This window comes from Fusarium oxysporum, chromosome 1, assembly GCF_000149955.1.
Source record: "Fusarium oxysporum f. sp. lycopersici 4287 chromosome 1, whole genome shotgun sequence".
Classification (NCBI taxonomy): Eukaryota; Fungi; Ascomycota; class Sordariomycetes; order Hypocreales; family Nectriaceae; genus Fusarium; species Fusarium oxysporum.
In genome coordinates, this window is record NC_030986.1 from 285,154 (window position 1) to 303,965 (window position 18,812).

At 48.3% G+C, this 18,812-nt stretch overlaps 9 protein-coding genes across 10 annotated transcripts; 4 read left to right on the top strand and 5 right to left on the bottom strand.

Moving 5' to 3' along the window:
- Positions 1-212: 212 nt before the first annotated feature.
- On the top strand, positions 213-806 carry FOXG_10917 (4-carboxymuconolactone decarboxylase; the record flags this gene model as incomplete). The annotated part of the gene is made up of 3 exons (XM_018390387.1): positions 213-349; positions 398-459; positions 511-806. 3 exons carry the CDS (start codon positions 213-215, stop codon positions 744-746), a joined length of 435 nt encoding a protein of 144 aa, XP_018248835.1. The 3' UTR covers positions 747-806.
- Positions 807-1,461: 655 nt separating this feature from the next.
- Positions 1,462-1,557, bottom strand: FOXG_20404 (uncharacterized protein; the record flags this gene model as incomplete). The annotated part of the gene is made up of 1 exon (XM_018400686.1): positions 1,462-1,557. The coding sequence occupies one exon, from the start codon at positions 1,555-1,557 to the stop codon at positions 1,462-1,464; it is 96 nt and encodes a 31-aa protein (XP_018248836.1).
- Positions 1,558-1,613: 56 nt separating this feature from the next.
- FOXG_10918 (uncharacterized protein) lies at positions 1,614-2,913 on the top strand. Its single transcript, XM_018390388.1, has 2 exons — positions 1,614-2,056; positions 2,115-2,913. Exons 1-2 carry the CDS (start codon positions 1,841-1,843, stop codon positions 2,847-2,849), a joined length of 951 nt encoding a protein of 316 aa, XP_018248837.1. The 5' UTR covers positions 1,614-1,840; the 3' UTR covers positions 2,850-2,913.
- Positions 2,914-3,019: 106 nt separating this feature from the next.
- On the top strand, positions 3,020-6,268 carry FOXG_10919 (uncharacterized protein). 2 transcript variants are annotated; one of them, XM_018390390.1, is made up of 3 exons: positions 3,020-3,311; positions 3,365-3,416; positions 3,477-6,268. In XM_018390390.1, the coding sequence occupies exon 3, from the start codon at positions 3,596-3,598 to the stop codon at positions 5,897-5,899; it is 2,304 nt and encodes a 767-aa protein (XP_018248839.1). In that variant the 5' UTR covers positions 3,020-3,311; positions 3,365-3,416; positions 3,477-3,595; the 3' UTR covers positions 5,900-6,268. The 2 variants fall into 2 exon arrangements, with proteins under 2 accessions (XP_018248839.1, XP_018248838.1); XM_018390389.1 differs by having other exon boundaries at positions 3,089-3,311; positions 3,520-6,268.
- A 1,634-nt stretch (positions 6,269-7,902) lies between these two features.
- Positions 7,903-9,122, bottom strand: FOXG_10920 (uncharacterized protein). The gene has a single exon (XM_018390391.1). The coding sequence runs from the start codon at positions 8,923-8,925 to the stop codon at positions 8,131-8,133; it is 795 nt and encodes a 264-aa protein (XP_018248840.1). The 5' UTR covers positions 8,926-9,122; the 3' UTR covers positions 7,903-8,130.
- A 1,351-nt stretch (positions 9,123-10,473) lies between these two features.
- Positions 10,474-11,612, bottom strand: FOXG_10921 (uncharacterized protein). The gene is made up of 2 exons (XM_018390392.1): positions 11,479-11,612; positions 10,474-11,410 (listed from the first exon to the last, which is right to left on the bottom strand). Exons 1-2 carry the CDS (start codon positions 11,551-11,553, stop codon positions 10,691-10,693), a joined length of 795 nt encoding a protein of 264 aa, XP_018248841.1. The 5' UTR covers positions 11,554-11,612; the 3' UTR covers positions 10,474-10,690.
- Positions 11,613-13,087: 1,475 nt separating this feature from the next.
- Positions 13,088-14,356, bottom strand: FOXG_10922 (uncharacterized protein). The gene is made up of 3 exons (XM_018390393.1): positions 14,000-14,356; positions 13,873-13,944; positions 13,088-13,811 (listed from the first exon to the last, which is right to left on the bottom strand). The coding sequence occupies exons 1-3, from the start codon at positions 14,205-14,207 to the stop codon at positions 13,243-13,245; spliced, it is 849 nt and encodes a 282-aa protein (XP_018248842.1). The 5' UTR covers positions 14,208-14,356; the 3' UTR covers positions 13,088-13,242.
- On the top strand, positions 13,548-16,321 carry FOXG_10923 (uncharacterized protein). Its single transcript, XM_018390394.1, has 4 exons — positions 13,548-13,822; positions 13,911-15,094; positions 15,153-15,694; positions 15,748-16,321. The coding sequence occupies exons 2-4, from the start codon at positions 14,950-14,952 to the stop codon at positions 15,856-15,858; spliced, it is 798 nt and encodes a 265-aa protein (XP_018248843.1). The 5' UTR covers positions 13,548-13,822; positions 13,911-14,949; the 3' UTR covers positions 15,859-16,321.
- On the bottom strand, positions 16,003-18,683 carry FOXG_10924 (uncharacterized protein). Its single transcript, XM_018390395.1, has 4 exons — positions 18,476-18,683; positions 17,857-18,398; positions 16,906-17,798; positions 16,003-16,847 (listed from the first exon to the last, which is right to left on the bottom strand). The coding sequence occupies exons 2-4, from the start codon at positions 18,174-18,176 to the stop codon at positions 16,138-16,140; spliced, it is 1,923 nt and encodes a 640-aa protein (XP_018248844.1). The 5' UTR covers positions 18,177-18,398; positions 18,476-18,683; the 3' UTR covers positions 16,003-16,137.
- Between the last annotated feature and the right edge of the window lie 129 nt (positions 18,684-18,812).

The window sequence follows — 18,812 nt, forward strand, 5'->3', positions numbered from 1 at the left end:
GACCCTAATGATGGCCATGCTCATTTCGTAGGTTTTGGGGTAAAAAGGTACTGCCAACGTTAGTCTGTATCAGCCCTTGGAGTAAATTGTCTCTTAAAGTTGGGTCATTAACATACTGTACCAGAGTTGATTGATAAATTGATCTGCGACACGTAGTCCAACACCTACACTTGAGCATTCCACTCGATAATAATCACCAAGTTAATTCCACAATGTCTTCCGGAAACCAGCAGCTTTTTGGCCAGGGTATCAAGAACCGTCGCGAGGTGGTTGGTGATTCCTATGTTGAAGCCTCTCTCCAAAACGGCTCCAGTGAATTCGCCTTTCCCAACCAACAATTGGTGACTGAGTAAGTTACAACTCCTTGACAAGATTTTATCGCTGAAACCAGCCACAGATGGTGCTGGGGCAATATTTGGTCGCGACCTGGTCTGGACCGCAAGCAAAGGAGTCTTCTTAGTATGCATGGTACGGAATGAGCTTGACATGTTGTAGCTAACATCTAATCAGACATCGGAATGTTGGTGGCTTTGAAGAGTTGGCCTGAACTCGGTGTCCATGTTCGCGGTGCCATTAACAACGGAGTAACGGAACAGGAGATTCGGGAGGCTCTTTTGCAGACTTCCATCTACTGCGGTGTTCCAGCCGGCATTGAGGCTACCAAGGTTGCCGAAAGAACTTTGAACGATATGGCTGAGAAGGGTGAATACAAGAGGGTTCTCGCAGGAAGGTCTGCCGACGCTTAGATCAGACGCATCGATAGCCGCAACAATACATGAAATCACCTAGCATACTTATGCCTTGCAGTCTCGCACCATCTGGTCTCCAAAGTTGAAAACATTCGTTTCCATCACTTCTGATTCTAGAACGTTGTTCATTCCGCAAAAACGCCGCCTTCGTTTCCCTTGATCTGTTGCTGAGACCGGACTAAGTTTGGGGCGCTGCTGTGACTAAAAGGCCTCTACCTGTGAAATATTGGGGGTGATTTTGGATATAACCTGTCCAAGTCTCATGAGTTTATTTAAATTAGGCAACAAGGTGCTTTCATAAAGTAGGCGTTGATTAGAACAGGCCGCTGGGATACATCATGAACGTCTAGATCGGCGGGTTATACGATATGGCAGTTAGTCAGTGTCTGTGTACGCTCTAAGAGTACCCCAGTAATGCAGATGACGAGTTGTAAATTGACGATTATACTGTGGTCTATAGACGCAAGTTGCTAAGGTCTATACCATATTTCATCTCTCTGGCTCAATGAGTCGGACATTGCCGGTACGGTTCAGTACTGTGCCTTGTAATTACCCCGCTCCTAGGAAACAAAGACAATAACAAAAAAGGACAAACAGTTGGGCGTTCAGAGGCAGAGAAATACAGATCGGGAACGATTTTTCATTGCTGCAAAGTCTACCCATCGTCTAGGGACCTTCTAGCTATGTTTCGCCTACACGTTTGAAGAATTTGTCACTGCAGTCGCTTGAAGATGGTCCCAAGAGTCTGGGATTCAAAACCCCCCTCAGCAGTGGTGGGCACTGGGCACCCCTCTGAATGCCCCGACATTACAAGTGCTTTTAATGAAGTGCGGAGTGTTTTGATACTCCTCACTTGACTAAGCTGACAATTGGAGAGAACAACTTGGCGACCGTGCACAGGCAGGTAGTCCAAGTCCGATTGGTACAGAAAGGTTTAGAGCTGCCAAGTTATTTAATGATCATGTCGCGTCACATATGATTTGACGTTGTCAGAGTGCTCGCTACCTCCTTCCTTCAAATTTTCATCGCCTAGATTATCACAATCATTCGTGTCAGACCCGAATTCCAACCTACCTTTACAGCCGTTCAAAATGACGCAAACAAATGGTCTTACATCAACTACCTACGGCTTCATCGGCATAGGCCAAATGGGTTGGGGCATGGCTATGAATCTGCGAAAAAAGATTAGTTCATCATCAAAGCTAGTGGTGTGTGAGGTATCGGCAGCTCGATTGGAGCAGTTCGTCAAAGAAGCAGAAGGTGAAGTCGAGAAAGCAGCCACCCCCAAAGAGGTGGCCGAACGAGCAGTGAGTAACCGACCGTTGTATGAGAGGCGCAAGCTGACAGCGCTCGACTACGTGACAGGACGTCGTGATTACTATGCTGCCGACGAGCCAGCACGTCCAGCATGTCTTTACAAATCCGGAAACTGGCCTGTTGTCAGCAAAGCCTAAGGGAAAGCCAATATTGTTCATCGAGTGCTCCACGATCGAGGTTACTACAAGCATCGAGGTCGGCAAAGCGGTTAAACGATCCGGTACTGGCACGTTTATCGATGCTCCCGTCAGTGGAGGTCCGAACGGAGCCAACAAGGCCACGCTTGCCATCATGGCCGGCGGCGATGAATCCGACTTTGCAAAGGCAGAGCCTATTTTAAACATGATGGGCAAGAATATCTTCCACTGCGGCCCTGCTGGCGCTGGCTTGGCCACCAAGCAGATCAACAATTACCTCAGCTCTGTATGTACTGTCGGAGTTTGTGAAGCTATGAATATGGGCGTCAAGTACGGGTTGGACCCGAAGGTCTTGGCAGGTGTCATTAATGTGAGTAGTGGTCGTTGTTATAATAGTTTGGAGCAAAACCCGGTCAAGGGAGTTACTCCTGGAGCGGCGAGCGAGAACGACTTTGTTGGAGGATTTAGTGTTGAGCTTTGTAAGGGTGTTCTGGATATGGCGATGGAACTCGGAAAGTCCGTGGGAGCGCAGTCAAGGCTCGGGGATACGATTCTGAATATCTACGACAAAGCTGTCAAGGATGAAAGGACTAAAGGGCGAGACTCGCGCAGCGTGTACCGTCTCTTTGCCGACGGCGACGCGTAAAATCACGTGATATTAGAGTACGAACCGTAACACATACAATTGTTGAACAGGTGCTGGGGCCTCACGTGCAAGCAGGGATACATTAAGATTACAGCCGAAATGGTAAAACCTCTAAGGGGTAGATTTCAACAGAACACAACATGAATACACACCAATTCACATCAATGAACCGAATACACGTAATGTCTAACAACAATCCCTTAGACTAAACTAATTTAGTTAGTCATGTTGTAGGGTATTTAAGCATGTTGCCCGACGTCCCAGTTTCTACCCCAACTTCCTTCATTCGACCATTCTCAAGTACTGAACCAGCAGGCATTAGATACCCAACGGAAATAAAGATACCTGACCCATTATACTGGCCCTAACCCACCATGCGGCCTCGCGTTCACGTCCCGCCATGCAAGTTTTGTGCAAAAACCTTTGGACGTACCGAACACCTCCGCCGCCATGAGCGAACTCGTGAGTGGCAATTTCAGCACGTGTCTTATTGCAGAAAATGCTCACATGATTAGATACCAAGGAAAAGCCTTACCGCTGCTCCTGTGGTCGGGCATTCTCCAGAAGGTATGTACTTGTTTGCCGCGAACCCTAAGTTACATCGGTGTGATTGACCTGGCGGGAAAGAAATGTGATAAAAGATTCGCTGATATCGTTCCTCCGTTTTCAGAGATCTCCTAGCACGACATGCTCGACTTGCCCATGGGTCCCCTTCTGCTGTTGACGCCGATGGCTCGGACGTACAAATGGGTTCTCCTGCTGGCCACGGCGATCAAGACATTGACGAGGATGACGATGGCGATGAGGGCGATGACGATAGCGGCCACGAACACATTACAGACGATTTGAGAGCCGGAACAAAGCTCTCGAGACTACCGCCGACTCCAATTATTACTGGCGAACCTGCTGCATTCGACCCCGTTCTGCAAGATAGGACTACAGGGACCGCGCCCGCGCTTGAGCTTCAACCAACACCAACATCAATCGAACGATATTGCTCCACAGCGATACCGAACGTCGAGGCTCTACCGCAAGTGCATCCATCTCTTATATATGGTCCACCACAACATCAGCTTGAGGGTCTAGAACTACAACCATGGGAACTGTCGCTTGGAAATGATCTTGACTTGCTTTGGAGCCACATGGAGTCTGATCCGACCAGCTTCATGCCCTTCTCGCTGTCAGCAAGTCATCCTAACGAGGGACACTTACAAGCCCACTTGCATGAACCGAATCCCGACACGTTCGTCCATGAAGGGGAACCTGCTCTACCACTGCAGCCACAGGAGGATTTCGGCCGCTCATCGAGCGAGCCAATTGATGGCGTAGCTCCCAATAACGAGAATCTCCTCAACCCGCCGTCACCTAGTGACCAGAAAAGCATGCCTTGGCAAATATCTAAGGAGGATTACTGTGCCATATCCAACGCTATTCTGCCGTATCGATCAGCGCTGGGTGCTGCCTTTACCATGCCTTCCAGACACTCACTATGTCGCTATGTTGAAGGCTATTTCACCGGATTCCATGAGCATCTGCCTTTTATCCACCTTCCAACCATTTCCCTTGCTATGGAAGCGCCAGAATTGGTTTTTGCCATCAGCGCCTGCGGCGCTCGTTATCGTTATCAGCGACGACAGTCACACGACTTATATGTTGCAGCCAAAACACTTCTATCAGAGCAATTGCGGAAGAGAGACGAGCTTGAATCACCTGTATCAATGTTAGGTACTCCCGGCTTTGGACGGGACGGGAGTGTGCATTCCAATTCATCCTCCCCTGCCGTACAGAATGTTGCCGGTCCATCGCCTTTGGGAACCTCCTGTACCTCAACGTCGCTTATGAGTAAAAGGAGGAATCTGAGTACCATGCAGGCCATGATCATCTTGGTTGCTCTGGGAACGTGGAATCACCGTTCACTTCTCAAAGACGCCTTCTCTACGGCAAGTCAGCTGGCCTCCATGGTCCAAGACGAGGGTTTAGGCGCGACTGATGTGCATGCCAATAACCTTTGTTGGAAAGACTGGGTCTTCCTCGAAACAAAACGGCGAACAAAGCTTGTCGCGTACAGCTTTTTCAACCTTCACTCTATCGCCTACAACATCCCCCCCAAGCTCTTAAATTCTGAAATTGGAGCACTGAACCTTCCAAGCCCTGAATCGCACTGGAGAGCCGAGACTGCTGAGCAGTGGCTAGCAGCACGTAAAAAGGATACATTCGATGACGTATCTGTTCAATCAGCTTACAAGAACTTATTCACCAAGGCTAATGGCCGACAAACCCCCGCGCTATCGTCTTTTGGTAACTACATCTTGATACACCGTCTGGTGCAACAAATATTTTTTGCTCGACAATCCATGATTCTCTTCGATGCTGATGATGATGCTCCGCTTCCACCGCAAGCTATGGAGAGGCTTGAATCTGCGTTATGTGCCTGGCAGCGGAATTGGGAAGCCACCAAGGACTCGTCACTAGACCCTTTAGCTCCGGGAGGACCGCTGAGTTTTAACGCGACAGCGCTGTTTAAATTAGCATATATACGCCTCCATACTGACCTTGGCCCTTATCGACGGCTCGAGACTCGTGACCCTGGGGCCATCGCCCAAGCATTTTGCACCGCGCCTCTGCTCCAACGATCAACGGGTGTAAACCGCGCCGTTCTGCACAGCGCGCACTCACTCAGCATCCCCGTACGGATTGGGATCGAGTTTGTAGCCCGAACTCAAACACTGCATTGGAGTATAGTGCACAGTCTGTGTAATCTTGAATGTGGTCTGTTCCTGGCCAAGTGGCTCCAGACTATCGCTCATGCTTTGGCTCGGAATGAGGTGCTCGACGACGAGGAAACACAGCTGCTACGGATTATTACCAGCATAATCAACGAAACCGATTTATCTCCTACCATTAGAAACCAGGAGAATCTTCTTCAGAAGACTAAGAATATGGCTGCGGCAGTAGTTCGCTTATGGGGATATAGCTTCAAAGGGCCACACGTATTTGACATTATGGGAACCATAGGTGCGGGGCTAGATCTTTGTGCAGAGATCCTATAATCACAAAAAGAAAGTCGTTTACAACTTGGTTTCGCTGCGTAATATGATTAGCCCTGCGATACTGGCTCCCTGGTAGCCATATGAGTAAGATGTACAGCCCACATCCGACGATAACGAAATGGCTCCTCTCTATGACTTATCCGGTGTCAACGACGGGAAGTACCGGAGGTAAAATAGTGTTAGAAGTGCACCCGATGGCTCATGGGTCTAAGAATACTGCATACGTCACGGGCGATGATTCTTATCAGGTCAATGTCCAGATATTCGTGGTTTGTACCACGCTGGTTTCGAAGGACCTCTTTTTGATCAGTCCGATACAGATATTTAAGAACTTTATTTTCAGCTGGCTTCACCGGCCGAATTGTGGGCACTAACGCAATAAACCGGGCCTGATGCTTTATGCCAGATATTGAATGGTTACCAAAGCACTTAAATTACCGACACTGAAGGAGTTTCTGCCCGTCCCAAGACAGGTTCACAGAAGATAGTAGTTACAGTAATAACAAAAGTCCCCTCATGGAATATGCTGCCAAGTAAAGTTCCAGGAGCGGCTCAAAGCGTTGGGATTAATAAAGGTGTGATTACATGCAGAATACAAAGTGGTAATGTATACAATAAGTATGCCAATTAAGAATCTCAACCTTTTTTAAATAAATTATAATAAAAATACTATAAACAATTTGATTAATTAATTTTAATTATTATACTTATCTCTAAAGGCCTAAGTTCCCTCCTAATATTTAATCTTATTACAAGTTTTATATTATTATACCCTTAGTTATTATCGCATTATCATCGTCCCCGTTTGTTTCTTTAAACGCATAGGGTTGAGTATGAGGTTAGATCGAACTGCCTGATTAATTGGAGGGGGTGGCAATCAAACAATCCCAATCCATATAATATATGTCTCGTAGTTGTTAAAACAGGCCAAGGAGAAAGCAACGATCTCGTTGCTTATAGAGATCATACCCCCCGTGTCTATCCCTTCTTTACAAGCTCCAGATACCGCACTGTCAAAGATATCTGTGCACCATCGGCACTTGCGTAATAATAGTATCAACCTTTTTTTAAATAATTGTCCCGCAACTACGGAGTACTCTCTATAACAAGAACATTTCGAGAGGCTTAGTTTCCGAGGTTATGGAGACCGGAAGGTCCGCGGGAATAAACTCAATTTTGAGTTTATAAGGCTGGAACTTGCTAAAAAGTCGTTTCACATGCCGAGTTTACCCATAGACCCGTTCAATCAGTAAAGTTTTGAAGATCAGCCCTTTCTGGGAACAACTCAGGAGTGGATGTAGGTAAAAGGGAGTTCATCGCGTAAGAATAAACTTTAGGCAGCTGCCAAAGGAAATAACATTAACGGCAGTTTAGAAGAAAAGATATTCCGTCCAATAGCTAGCTAAAGCTTATTTAAACATCCCGTAATTCATCCAATAGCTTAAACAGTACTAAAAAATCGGTTGTTTTCAAGATCAGCAATAGTCAAACTGGAGATGTTTTGGTTTTTCCCTAGAGCTGATTCTGAGGCTAGCTAGCTTGCTCGGAACGTTATGAACCAATGATCGACGAAGCCCCATCGGACATCTCAACGATCTCGGGCCGAGATAACATCATAGTTTCTAAACTAATCTCAAGATCAACTGGTTGCGGCTTTGGGACGACCTTCTAGAACAAGCTTAGAAGACGGTGTAATGAAATGGAACTTGGGGCTTTGTGTCTACTATTCCTTTATCGGCCATAAGAGCAGGGGGGTTCTGCAGGCTTGAACGAAGTGAACCGTCTTGGTTCGTGGAGAAATGTCAAGCTTTGCAAAGGCCATAATTCCAGAGGCCAACGTGCGTTCCGGGTCTCGAGTCAGTATATGGACAGGGCTTGCACATGTTTACCACAGGTGCTTTAGCCGAAACAAAGATCTGCAATGGGGATAACTCCAGGAAGACAGGTGGACTCAGTCTACATCCACTGTACACATCGAAAGCCTTGCAGAGATATCTTCAAAATGGGCAGTGCGAGAGTGATGAGATTGTATAACAGTCTTGTTGTTAAGTATGCAACTTGAAATGGTCAGATTACCTAGTTGCTATCAAATGCCGTCTAATATGCAAAGATGCCATCATTCAACGAGTTATCGCTTGCTGTACGCGCCCTAAACCCAGTATGTCCTTAGCCCGTCTAAAATGTACCCCGTAACCGTTTTTTGACCATTTTAAAAAATTCTTCTGCTCCATCTAATCAGAGTCTTCCTCCTCAGGCATCGGCCTAGGATTGCAGATGATGGTGCCAGCCCATGTGATGAGATTTCCCCCCTTTCCATCTCGCGTATCGATGCTCTCGCAGCCGCCCTGTGCAGCAACGGGTGCTTGTGACAGGACCTTTGCAAAGAAGTTCTTGGCGGCTTCGTTGCCTGCTTCCCACTGGAAAACAACACACTCGTGCATCTTGTCGCCAGGTTCTTTTCCAGGTGCCACGACGGGAACAAGTTGGTGTCGTCGTCTCTCGCGGGGCAGATCCCACCATGAATCCATGACTGCCTTCCAGAGTTCAGTCCCGTATCCCTGGCGGCAGAATTCTGGTTTGATGAGGAACTCGGCTTCTGGCCAACCAGAGATCGAGGAGGACATGGCTAGGACGTCTGGCAGGCCACCCTCGCCTATGAGCTCATTGGTCGATTTAAGAAAGGCGCCAAACCACCAGTGGCTTTGGTCATCCTGAACCAGGGAATGGAGTTGTCTTTCTGTCTCGTCCTTGTCTTTGGTTGCTCGGCCACGAGCTGTTGAGTGGTTCTGAATGTCAGGACGTTTGCGAAGCTCATGGAATGCATCTAGGTCTTTCATTGAGAGAGGTCGGATAATAAGACGCTCAGTCTCCAGCGGGGGCCGGTCCGAAGCGCTGGGAATGGGTCGCTCCGGCAGTGTGACCGAGTAGCTGAACCATGGCGTCATGCCAAGATTCTGAAAATCCTCAGCATTGAAAAAGACCTCGAGAGGGGGGAGAGCGTGATGAAGAGGTGCCATCGTTTCCATAATGAAGCTGTGATCAAAAAGTTGTAGACACTAGCAGTAGTGGACGTGAACGGGTATTTGGATGAATTCTGGAAATTGGAGTAGAAACGAAACTAGTCTAGCAGGAGGGAATAAATAAGTACCGAGGCCTGTCTCTTTAAAAGGATTGTCTCGTATGATGGCGATTTGGTTAGCGACGTTACATAGGAACACGGCAGAAATGAGCGGTGAGTTTTTCTCGCATTTCAGACAGGCCCAAGGAACACGAAAAAAGCCGTTGGACTGAAGAGAAAACCCCAGGGATTGGGGATTTCACATGCAGGGATCGCGCGTCGGTTAAGCAAACATGTTCCTGTAGCTAGGGTCCTCTCCTCCAAGTGGATTGCACCTCGCAAATAACAAAATACAACATGACTCCACTGGGATTTGCGGTATTTGGTTCGTGTTTTTCTTTGCACAGTGAGACATGCCAGAAGTGACAGAGTTACCTCCTGAAACTGGGGACAGAGAAAGACTGCCGAGACTGCGGTTTGTTTGGGTTTGGGCCGTCCTGCATGCAAGGCGAGAAAACAACGCTAGCGTAGCACTCGGGCCCCTGACATGTACTGTACATACTGGCGTGTTTGACAGGACAAGGTTCATTACCGCGTATTTCTGGTGGACAGCGTTGCAGCTGTTGGTTGTAATGGCGTTGGGCCATGCATATCTTTACTGCAAACTGCTTAAACAAAGACCGGAATACAGTGCCGTTCGCCATTGCTCCGTGGGTGTTGAGTTTGGATACTGAAGCGTCGATCACGATGGTCTGATAGGCGCCGTGTCTCACTTTGACTCAGAAGAGGTGGTGTCCATTGGTCGCATGAATCAGCTGATGTCAAAGCACTGCGATCCGAGATGTTGAATCGCCTCATTGACGAACCAACAATAATACCCTACAGACCCTGCCCGTATTGCACAGTGAACAGTCTTTTCCCCTTCTCCGAGAAGACAACATGTTATAGATCACATCAGAGGGTATGAGAGATCCACAAGACAGAATGATCGTCGAGGTATTCCCTGCACGTTTCGCTCGGGAAAATTGCATCCGTTGAGATGCATTTTCGTAAAGAAAGGTATGCGAGATGACAGCTCGCAACAATGTACATGACCGAGTAAGCCAAACCACCAAAGGTCCATGTCCCCGATATCATGGAAATAACACAAAATACCAAATACCCAAGCTTTCGGTAGACATAGGGCTGATATATATCCCATTCCGCCCAATATCAACATCCATTTCGTATCGACTCTACCCGAGCAATAGCCTTAAAACCGTTCGGATCCGCAAAACACTCTCCGCACACTGTTACAGTACAGTGCGGCCCCTGTCACCTCATCCCGCGCCGGCGCGCACCATTTAGGGGGAACAGGCTAGGTAACACCCGCCCCTAGAAGATTCCAGTAAAAATCATAAAAAAACACGCGCATGACTGTGCCGCTCGCCCCGTGACAAGCCCGGCCCTCTTCCCAATATCACGGTACCGGTAAGCTAAGCCTCTAGGGTTCCTGTCAACTGCAACGTCGTAAGTAATAACACTTTGAAACACGAGTAGGGGTCTGTTATACCGAGGAGATATTACTCAAGACTGTATCTCCCACGTGTATTTGGCTGTATAGTCCTGTCACACCGCAACCTACGAGTGAGAGATAACTATTCTCTATGCAACTCTGTCATCTATCACGGTAACGTCTCATTATAACATATCCACTATATATCCCAGCACCAACAACCCTCGAACCAACAACATCAAGCAAATGGCAGCTCCTGTCGATTAGACGAAGAATCACACCCCGCGAACCGCCACCAGTCCTGATGCGTACGAACAAACAACCACCGAATGGCAACAAGTGCAATCCAAGGAAGAGGAGGGAAATCCGCCCAGATACCACCCTCAAAGTCCTTATCGTGAAGAATCAGAGCCAGCGGCAAAATCTCGTTACGATGAGACGCTTTCTTCATGGCGTTAGATCCTATCTCGGCCCCTGTCTTCTCGAACCACGCTCCCCAGTCGCACTTGTCGGCGTACTTTTCGAGTCCGACAAGGGTGTCGATTTCGTTGTGCAGATGTGTTGTGAGGGAGGGCATGAATGAGTCGATGATTTCTCTGAGCTTGGAGCCGTCGAGTTCTTCCTCGTCTTTGCGGATTTTCTCGATGTAGGTTGTGAAGCGATCTAGGCCCTCGTGGAATAATCGGTGCTCGTCGATGTTGGCGTCCATGAGGCCTGGTACGCCGGTGATTCTGTTGATTTCTGGAAAGATCTTTTCTTCTTCGATGTCGTGATGTTCTTGAATTTCTTGGCTCCATGCCCAGGCGAAGCTTGCAAAGTCCACCTTGTCTTTTTGCGTTCCCCTTTCGGCGACGTTCATTGCTTGGAGATAGATGGCGTTGACGCCGCGCAGGAATAGGTTATGGACGACAGCCATGCCTGCAGCGCATTTTCGAGCACCTTGAGCGCGCTTTTCAAGCTACTCGTGAGTCCGATCATTAGTAACCGTATCGGTATGGCTTGAGTGGCCTTTTCCAGGATTCATACCGAGTCACCAGCTCTTGACGCGCCGATGAGCTCAAAGGGGCCGTCAACCCATGGCTTCTTGGGTTCTTCCATCATAATATGTCACAGCAGATTGCTTGAAACAATGAGCCGGACATTTCGAAAAAGGACAGCGCATTACTTATATGCTCAATACAAGAGGTGCAGCAATATATTAGTGCTGACGTTGGATGTCTGGAGAGTAATCCGTAGGTCCGTAGGGCGACCAATCATGGAGTTGACATCGTATCTGACGTGCGTCTCTTAAATCCCGACTTCTACTTTCCTTCACATTGAATAATGAGATCAAGAAGAATACTCGGTCGCGTTTTATACTGTTTCTCTTCATGGTGACTTTGATGCTGCAGTTTCTCTAGGGGCCACATATTAGCAGCGCTGGACGACTGAGCAGGATGATCTCACGATAGCCGCAAGGCCCAAGCTTGCTGACTCAGATCTAATGGGGAGCTGCTTATAGGCTATTGTTTTATCTTGATGCTTATCGAACCAATGTCATCCTTCCAAGTGGAATCTTCGGGATCCTTGCTTGGTCGATGCTCAGACCAGACCTGTTTCAAAGCTCCCAATCATTGGGTCAAAGATCATCGCCAGGAAGCGACGGTGAGCGGGATTCTCAATGTCCCCGATATCCGATAAGTTTAGCTAGAAGAGAAATGCGATATGCCTAAAGTCCTGAGAATTTTTATGCCGTACAACTGGTTTTATGTGATCGATAGCTGGAGAAATGAAGCGCCGGGTGATCCAGAAAGCTCATTCCTTGAGGGCAGCCGAGACCTGATAATTATGCATAGGGTAAGTTGGTTGCTTAAACCAGACTTACTATGGTTTACTCAAGAAGGCCTCCGTTGTATTCCGAGCCTAATTGCAAAAAAAGATCAGTTAAAGCTTATTTTTACAGCGCTCTTTTATCAAGCTGTCAGAATTGCAGTTCAAGTCCGTGTTTCTCAGATATCTCGGAGACCTGCTGTGGTGCAGCTCCGCCAAAGTTACGTCGGGAGCATGAACTTGGACAAGTAAATGGATCAATCTAAAAATAGGTTCAGTACGAAATCTCCTCACGTGTCAATGCCATTGCCTCGGCTTCTTTAGGTCCCTCGACCTTATCAGACAACCATCATCAAATCAGCATATCGCGCTGCACTCATAAGTACGGAGTCCTCGCCAAGTCAAGACAGCAGCACTACCGAGACTCGACTCTTGGAATTTGCCTGATTCTGCCAAGGCCAACTCAGCTTGACAAGTTCTCTAGTGGCGCGCGCCGTTGAATGTCACAAGCAATAGCGACAGCTTTGACCCGGCGCTAATACTTTTGCGCTAATTGGATGGGGCTTGTCATAGCCAATGATGCGTATTCCATCCCCACCGCACAGACATTTAGGCGAACTTTCAGTTGTCTTGGCAAGACGCCAAATTTGGTGTCTCTACGCGCCGAGATAGAGGTATCGTGATAGCGTGACCTGCGGAATTATGCGCTATTGTCTTGAGCATCTGATGTGTCGCTTCTGGTTGTTGTCTCTGGCACGGTCAGACAGCCACAACTGTTGGCTGGGCTTGGGTGCAGAGTAAAGAACAGATCACGCCATGGTTTGATAGACAGAAAGGTAGCATCAGGAGTAAGAGGATAGCGTTATGTTCGTTACTACATGAATTGATCACTAATTACATTATCATATCCTCCAATCATGACCAGTATCGTGTATACCATGAGCCAGTCTCCAGTAGGACACATTCTTGAGAACAATCCCTTTAGATGCTGGTGCCAGAAGCACCATCCGTAGCCAACTGATGCTTGCGCGCGTTATCCTCCATGCGAGCAATTCGTGAGTTTCTCTTCGCCTGCTGACTGCGACGCAAGAAGAACAGAATCGCACCAGCAATCAAGACAACACCAGCAATAGAACCAATAACAATACCAGCAATAGCTCCGCCACTCAACTTGTTAGATTTGCCTGACTTGCTCTCCGCCTCAGAAGCATCAGAGCTTTCAGAAGACGTAGATGGGTGAGTAGCAGTTGGGCTGGGTCCAACGGTAGCACCAGCTGCCTTGTCGTCGTCGCCGGGCTCTGTGGCGTTGAAGCAGGGGATTTCGAAGTTTAACTCGGACTCCTTGACAAAAGTGATGTCGGCGCAGGCATAGAAGGTTTGGTTATGGGGTGCGTCCCAGTCGGCGCGGTAGATAATTTGCAGAGTTGCGTTGTCGCCGGCTGAGACCTTGGAGGGGGCATCGGGAACTTGAACGCAGGTGTGACCTGGGTTGAGATCTGTGATACTTTTTTCCTGAATCAGGGTCTCGAAGTCATCATTGGATGTAGGATCTACAGAGATGGTAAGTCAATTAGTATGGCTAACAGGAGGTTGAGTGATCAAGTTGCTTACCTTCTGAGTACGAGATGCTGATCTTGGTGTTGTAATAGTCATCCTGAGCAACAAGAGAGACAGCACCACCAGCTAAACGACAAACGTTAGCAAAATGTCACACAAACGGGTCAAGGAGCTGACGTACTCAAGGGAAAGTTGGTCCTGTTCCCAGAAGATGCTCGTGAGCCGCAAGGACCTTTGTTGTCAACGTCCCCAGCCCAAGGACGGTCCGGGGGCCACATGAAACCGGCAGGTCCCATCTCGTCATCCTTGACAGTCGCGTTCGTAGGAATGTCATCTTCTTGCCCAAAGGCAAAAGATGCCAGCGTCAGAACAAGCAGATTCTTCAACATGATGATTGGGACGACAGAGTGACGAGAATAACACGAGATAAGCCAGAGACTTGCAGAAGACCGTGGTTACTGCTCTCTTCCAAACGATGAGGGGAAACCATAGCGTCGTGATATACACCATTCACGGATACACCATCATTAGCTGGTACATGTGACACTGCGGGACTTTTGAACCCGCCAAGTAACACACTGAACCCCTTGAGGCAAGAGAAATGCACTACAACCTGGACGTTGGCATCTGATTGACCCATGCGGTAATCGTGTGCCACCTAAATCCGGTGAACCTCAACCTCCCCCTGCTTATCAGATGATCAGATAAGATTTTGATGCATCCCGACGCTCTCATTGGTGCGACGCGCTAACCGAGGACCGCAACTAGATCACTTTTGGTCTAACGGCGAGGAATTAAAGTTGGTGCGATATCGGATATACAGGTCTAGAGTATGCACTTTATCTTGGCATCAGGTCATGGAATTGCTGTTTGTCCAATCAGTGAGGTTGAGGGTGTAGCCAGGAGCTCGGTGTTCTCGGGATGCGACGGATAATTGACCGGAATGCAATTTCCTGTTTTGCGCTGGACATGGGAAGAATCTGTGATCTAAACCTGACCGAGGAAAATTGGCTTGTGCAATGAGGATTGTGCAGATATATAGTCTTGGTCCTCCTTCCATCCGTCTCTTCTCATCAACCTACAGCCTCAAACCCTCCAAGTCATTCAATCGTTAGACTTCACTCGTTCAAAATGCATTCTCTCGCTGCATACACTCTTTTGGCTTCTGCCTCTCTTGCTGTCGCCATTGATCCCCGCTTTGAGTTCCCCGATACTGTCCCTCTCGTCAAGCGTCAGCAGCCTGGTACCCCTCAGTACGCCTGCCACGAAGACTGCGGTAAGTAACTACTAACAAGCTCTACCATCACCACGACTTTCTTTCTAACAAACTTTAGGTCTCTTGATCACTCTTGCTCGTGATGATGAGGACTTTTGTGATAGCGATGAGTGGAATGAGCGCTACGGACGCTGCATGTCGTGCGCCAACACCTACGATATCTGGAAGTACTACGGCAGCGGCGTAGGCAGAGTCGCTCAGCAGTGTGGTCTTACTCCTAAGCCCAGCCCCTCTGGTTCCTCTGGTGCTGCCTCTACTACCGCTGGGGAGAAGCCTTCTTCCACTGCTGCCGAGGCTAAGCCCTCGACTACTGCTGTCGAGAAGCCTGCTACCACTGAGGTTGAGGAGGCTGAGACTACCAAGGCTGAGGAGCAGGCTACTGCTACTGAAGAAGCTGAGGAGGAGGAGGAGACCACTTCTGAGCACGAGCATGAGGAGACTGAGCATGCTCACACTTCTACTGAGGCTGAGCACTCTGAGGCTCATGAGCATACTACTCTTGCTACTCACGCTGCTGAGACAACTCATGCTGCCAACCCCACCAAGACTCATGAGGCTGGTCACACTTCTGCTGATGAGATCGGAACTATTGGTGTTACTGTGAGAGACTATTCATCCCAAATTCCTGCATAAGTTACTAACGATATTTCTAGGCCACCTCGACTCCTCTCCCCTCAAGTGTCATCGTCAACGGTGCTGCCAAGCAGGTTGGTTTCTCCACTGCTATGGTCGTCGTCGCCTTGGCCATGTGCGGTCTCTACTAGCCAATTAGTTCCTAAAAGTGTTTGGGGAGTTATCCTCCGTCAGGTGGAAATGAGTGCATGAGTAATGGACTTATGCTGTTAGAGGATTTAGGGTGTTTTCACTTCTATATATAATTTTAATTGATCATTTAATATTTGACAATCCAAGATTTCTTAACATTCTTCACAGCGATGCTTATACATCCTCCTGCCTAAACCGAGCAACCCAATCTGGAAATTGAAGACCAGACAGCTGTACCTCAATTCGTGTTGTATTAAAGTGGTGATCGAGTCATAGAATTACACGTTTGGTAAGCTCCACAAGAAATCCCATGACCTATCCTCTGGCTCGGCCATGTCGGGGTCATCAGTGGCGAAGCCGAATGGAGCCATGCTAGGATCAAATGGCAGTGCAAGCCAGTCATCCACAGCCGGCATCGACAGATCTCCTAGGGAATCATCTACTGGCGGTACGCTGTTGTCGAATATCCATTGGGAGGTTTGGTCCACTGTACGAATCCCCTGAGGAATCGTAGTTGGGACCATGCTTTGCCTATACCTCTCTAGATGCATGTCCAGCAACTCTCCATACCGAGAAGCTAGATGCATCTCGTCGAGACTACTATTCCTAAGAGCTCGAATACTTCTCTCTAATATTCCAAGAGACGTCTCTAGATCTGTTGTTCGAATTCCAAGACTTAGAGCTTTTAGAAGGAAGATGGAAGCCATGATGATGCGAAGGAATACTCGAACGGGACAGTACCGGAGCGTACCAGCCTCGAATAGCCTGTTTACTGACTCGAGAGCCTGGCATGATGAATTAATGACTTCTTTGATGAAAGAATAATCTGTTGCCGTGATGGATGACTGGAGAACATCGGTATCGATCGAGTTTGGCGGTCTTCTACCAAGGACTCGATCAACGGCGGCTTGGATGCCAAACGAATTCATGAAAGCACGGAGATAATTAAACTCAATTGTCAAGTCCTCGCATGCATGAGATGATAAATCTAAAGTGACAAATGGTTAGTACAGGATAATCTGGGAAAGAAGAAGGCGTGTGCTCACTCTCGTGACTGAGATGGGTTGTCTTCCACCCCGCTAACTGTTTCTGAAAGTGTTTGATGATGTTTATGTATCTGCAGCTACTAAGGATTTCTCGAATTCCAGCGGCTGATGGGCATAGAACATCGATGATGGTTCGTGTAAGATTAGTCAGGTCGAGCCATGCTGTCAATGTGGATGAATCGCCCTGCCCGTCTCTTGTCGAAGGCTCTGACATGAAGCGCGAGACAGACGTCGGCATCATAGAAGGACATCCTAGTCGACTGGATTGCTGCTCCAGAAAGATATATAGAAGATCACGTAACCTCGTCTGCTCAGCTTTGAATCCTGGTGGCTGTGTAGACGTGTCAACTCTTTCGCCATCATCGCAGAGTCCGAGTTCAAGGGCCAAAGACTGCACACAGCCCAGCAGCATCCAAGACATACGATCAGACGTCTTGGCGGGGAGGATAACATCTCTTAACCACTGGGCTTCATTGTCATTAGTGTCGTCTGCTTGGTTATCGAACTGATCATCCCGAGGATCTAAGTCGGTGAGCAAAGTAGACGAGTCCCAGCCATCTGAAGCCGGCGGCAGGTGTATCGCCTGTGGGTGCCACTCTATGATCAGAAGAAGAGCTTCGATAGAGCCCCTCGTTCTTGTTTTTGCCTTGGATCGCTTTTCTTGGCCAAAGATGATTCTCATGACGAGATGCTGACAGTGCTCCCATAATCGATGATGAATAATGGTACTTCTGGCCAGACCACCATGACCAACTAAGACGTGGTACCGCGATGATATCATCAAGATTACACAGCAGAGTAGAGGCTCTTGTGTGATGAGCCTGTAGTGTCTTTCATGGCTCAGGTCAAAGCCTCTCGATACAGGGGATAGCGGTGCTAGATTCTGCTGGAACCTGCCAATGAGTCATTAATCATCATGTCTTTCGCTCCATCTTGAACGACGATACTTACAAGTCGACATATCTGACTGCCTCTTCAGCGGTGAACCAACCCATTCTGACAAAGCGGAAGGACCGCCATACCGTCAAGGGATTGGGAGTAGCAGGAGAGACATAGGTAGGCCTGGATGTACTGATGGAGGCGGTTGTCCTCGGACTCGATGTCTCTCCGATACGATGCAGTGTATGTCGTGATATGGGCCCGTGATTGCTAGGTGAAGCGCCCTCCTTGTTGGCGTTTTCGATCGCAGGTTGGTACAAAAGCCGCAGTGCGTCATTCCCGTTCGAAACAAGTGTAGTAGTGAGGCCACCAGCAGGTCCTGTGGAGCTCATAGACGGTGAAGTTTTCGTTCATAACACTCTGTTGCTGATGTTGAGGCAGATCATGGGCCAGTCCTGGCAGTTCATTGCTGCCCGATAAAGAGATGTCTGGCAATGTCAGATCATTACTGTCGTCGAGCACCTGTGATGGTTCTTGAGTAAATGTGTCTTCGCTCAGATTGGCTGGAGCCGGCGAAGTGCTCACCATGGTAGTACCATGTTCTGAGCCCTGAGCTGGTTGGGGATAAAACCACGTCAGCAAAATGGGTTGCAGAGTGTGACGGGATCTGAGGTCCAGCATAGATACGCACCTTCTTTCGATGATGCTCTTTTCCTAAGAGTCTTGTTCCGCTTCCGATGAGAGCGTTCATCGCTAAATACACATTCTTTGACTTCTCTTTGACACCTCAAGCATGGTACGCCAGGTTTGTCAACGATACAGCGAATCTTCTTTTTCCGACATAACTCGCAAGCCTGGTAGCCCCGGCGGAAATCACGCACACGTCGTCTGCGAGAGGGGCCGTCACTATCAGGCAAAGCGGGTTGGGTTTGTGCGTCAGCATCCATTGGTGCCTTTCTGGCCGAGGGGAGTCGTTCGGTGGTCAATTGTCTGGGAATCTTGAGCATCGGAAAGTGGCGGATGGTGAC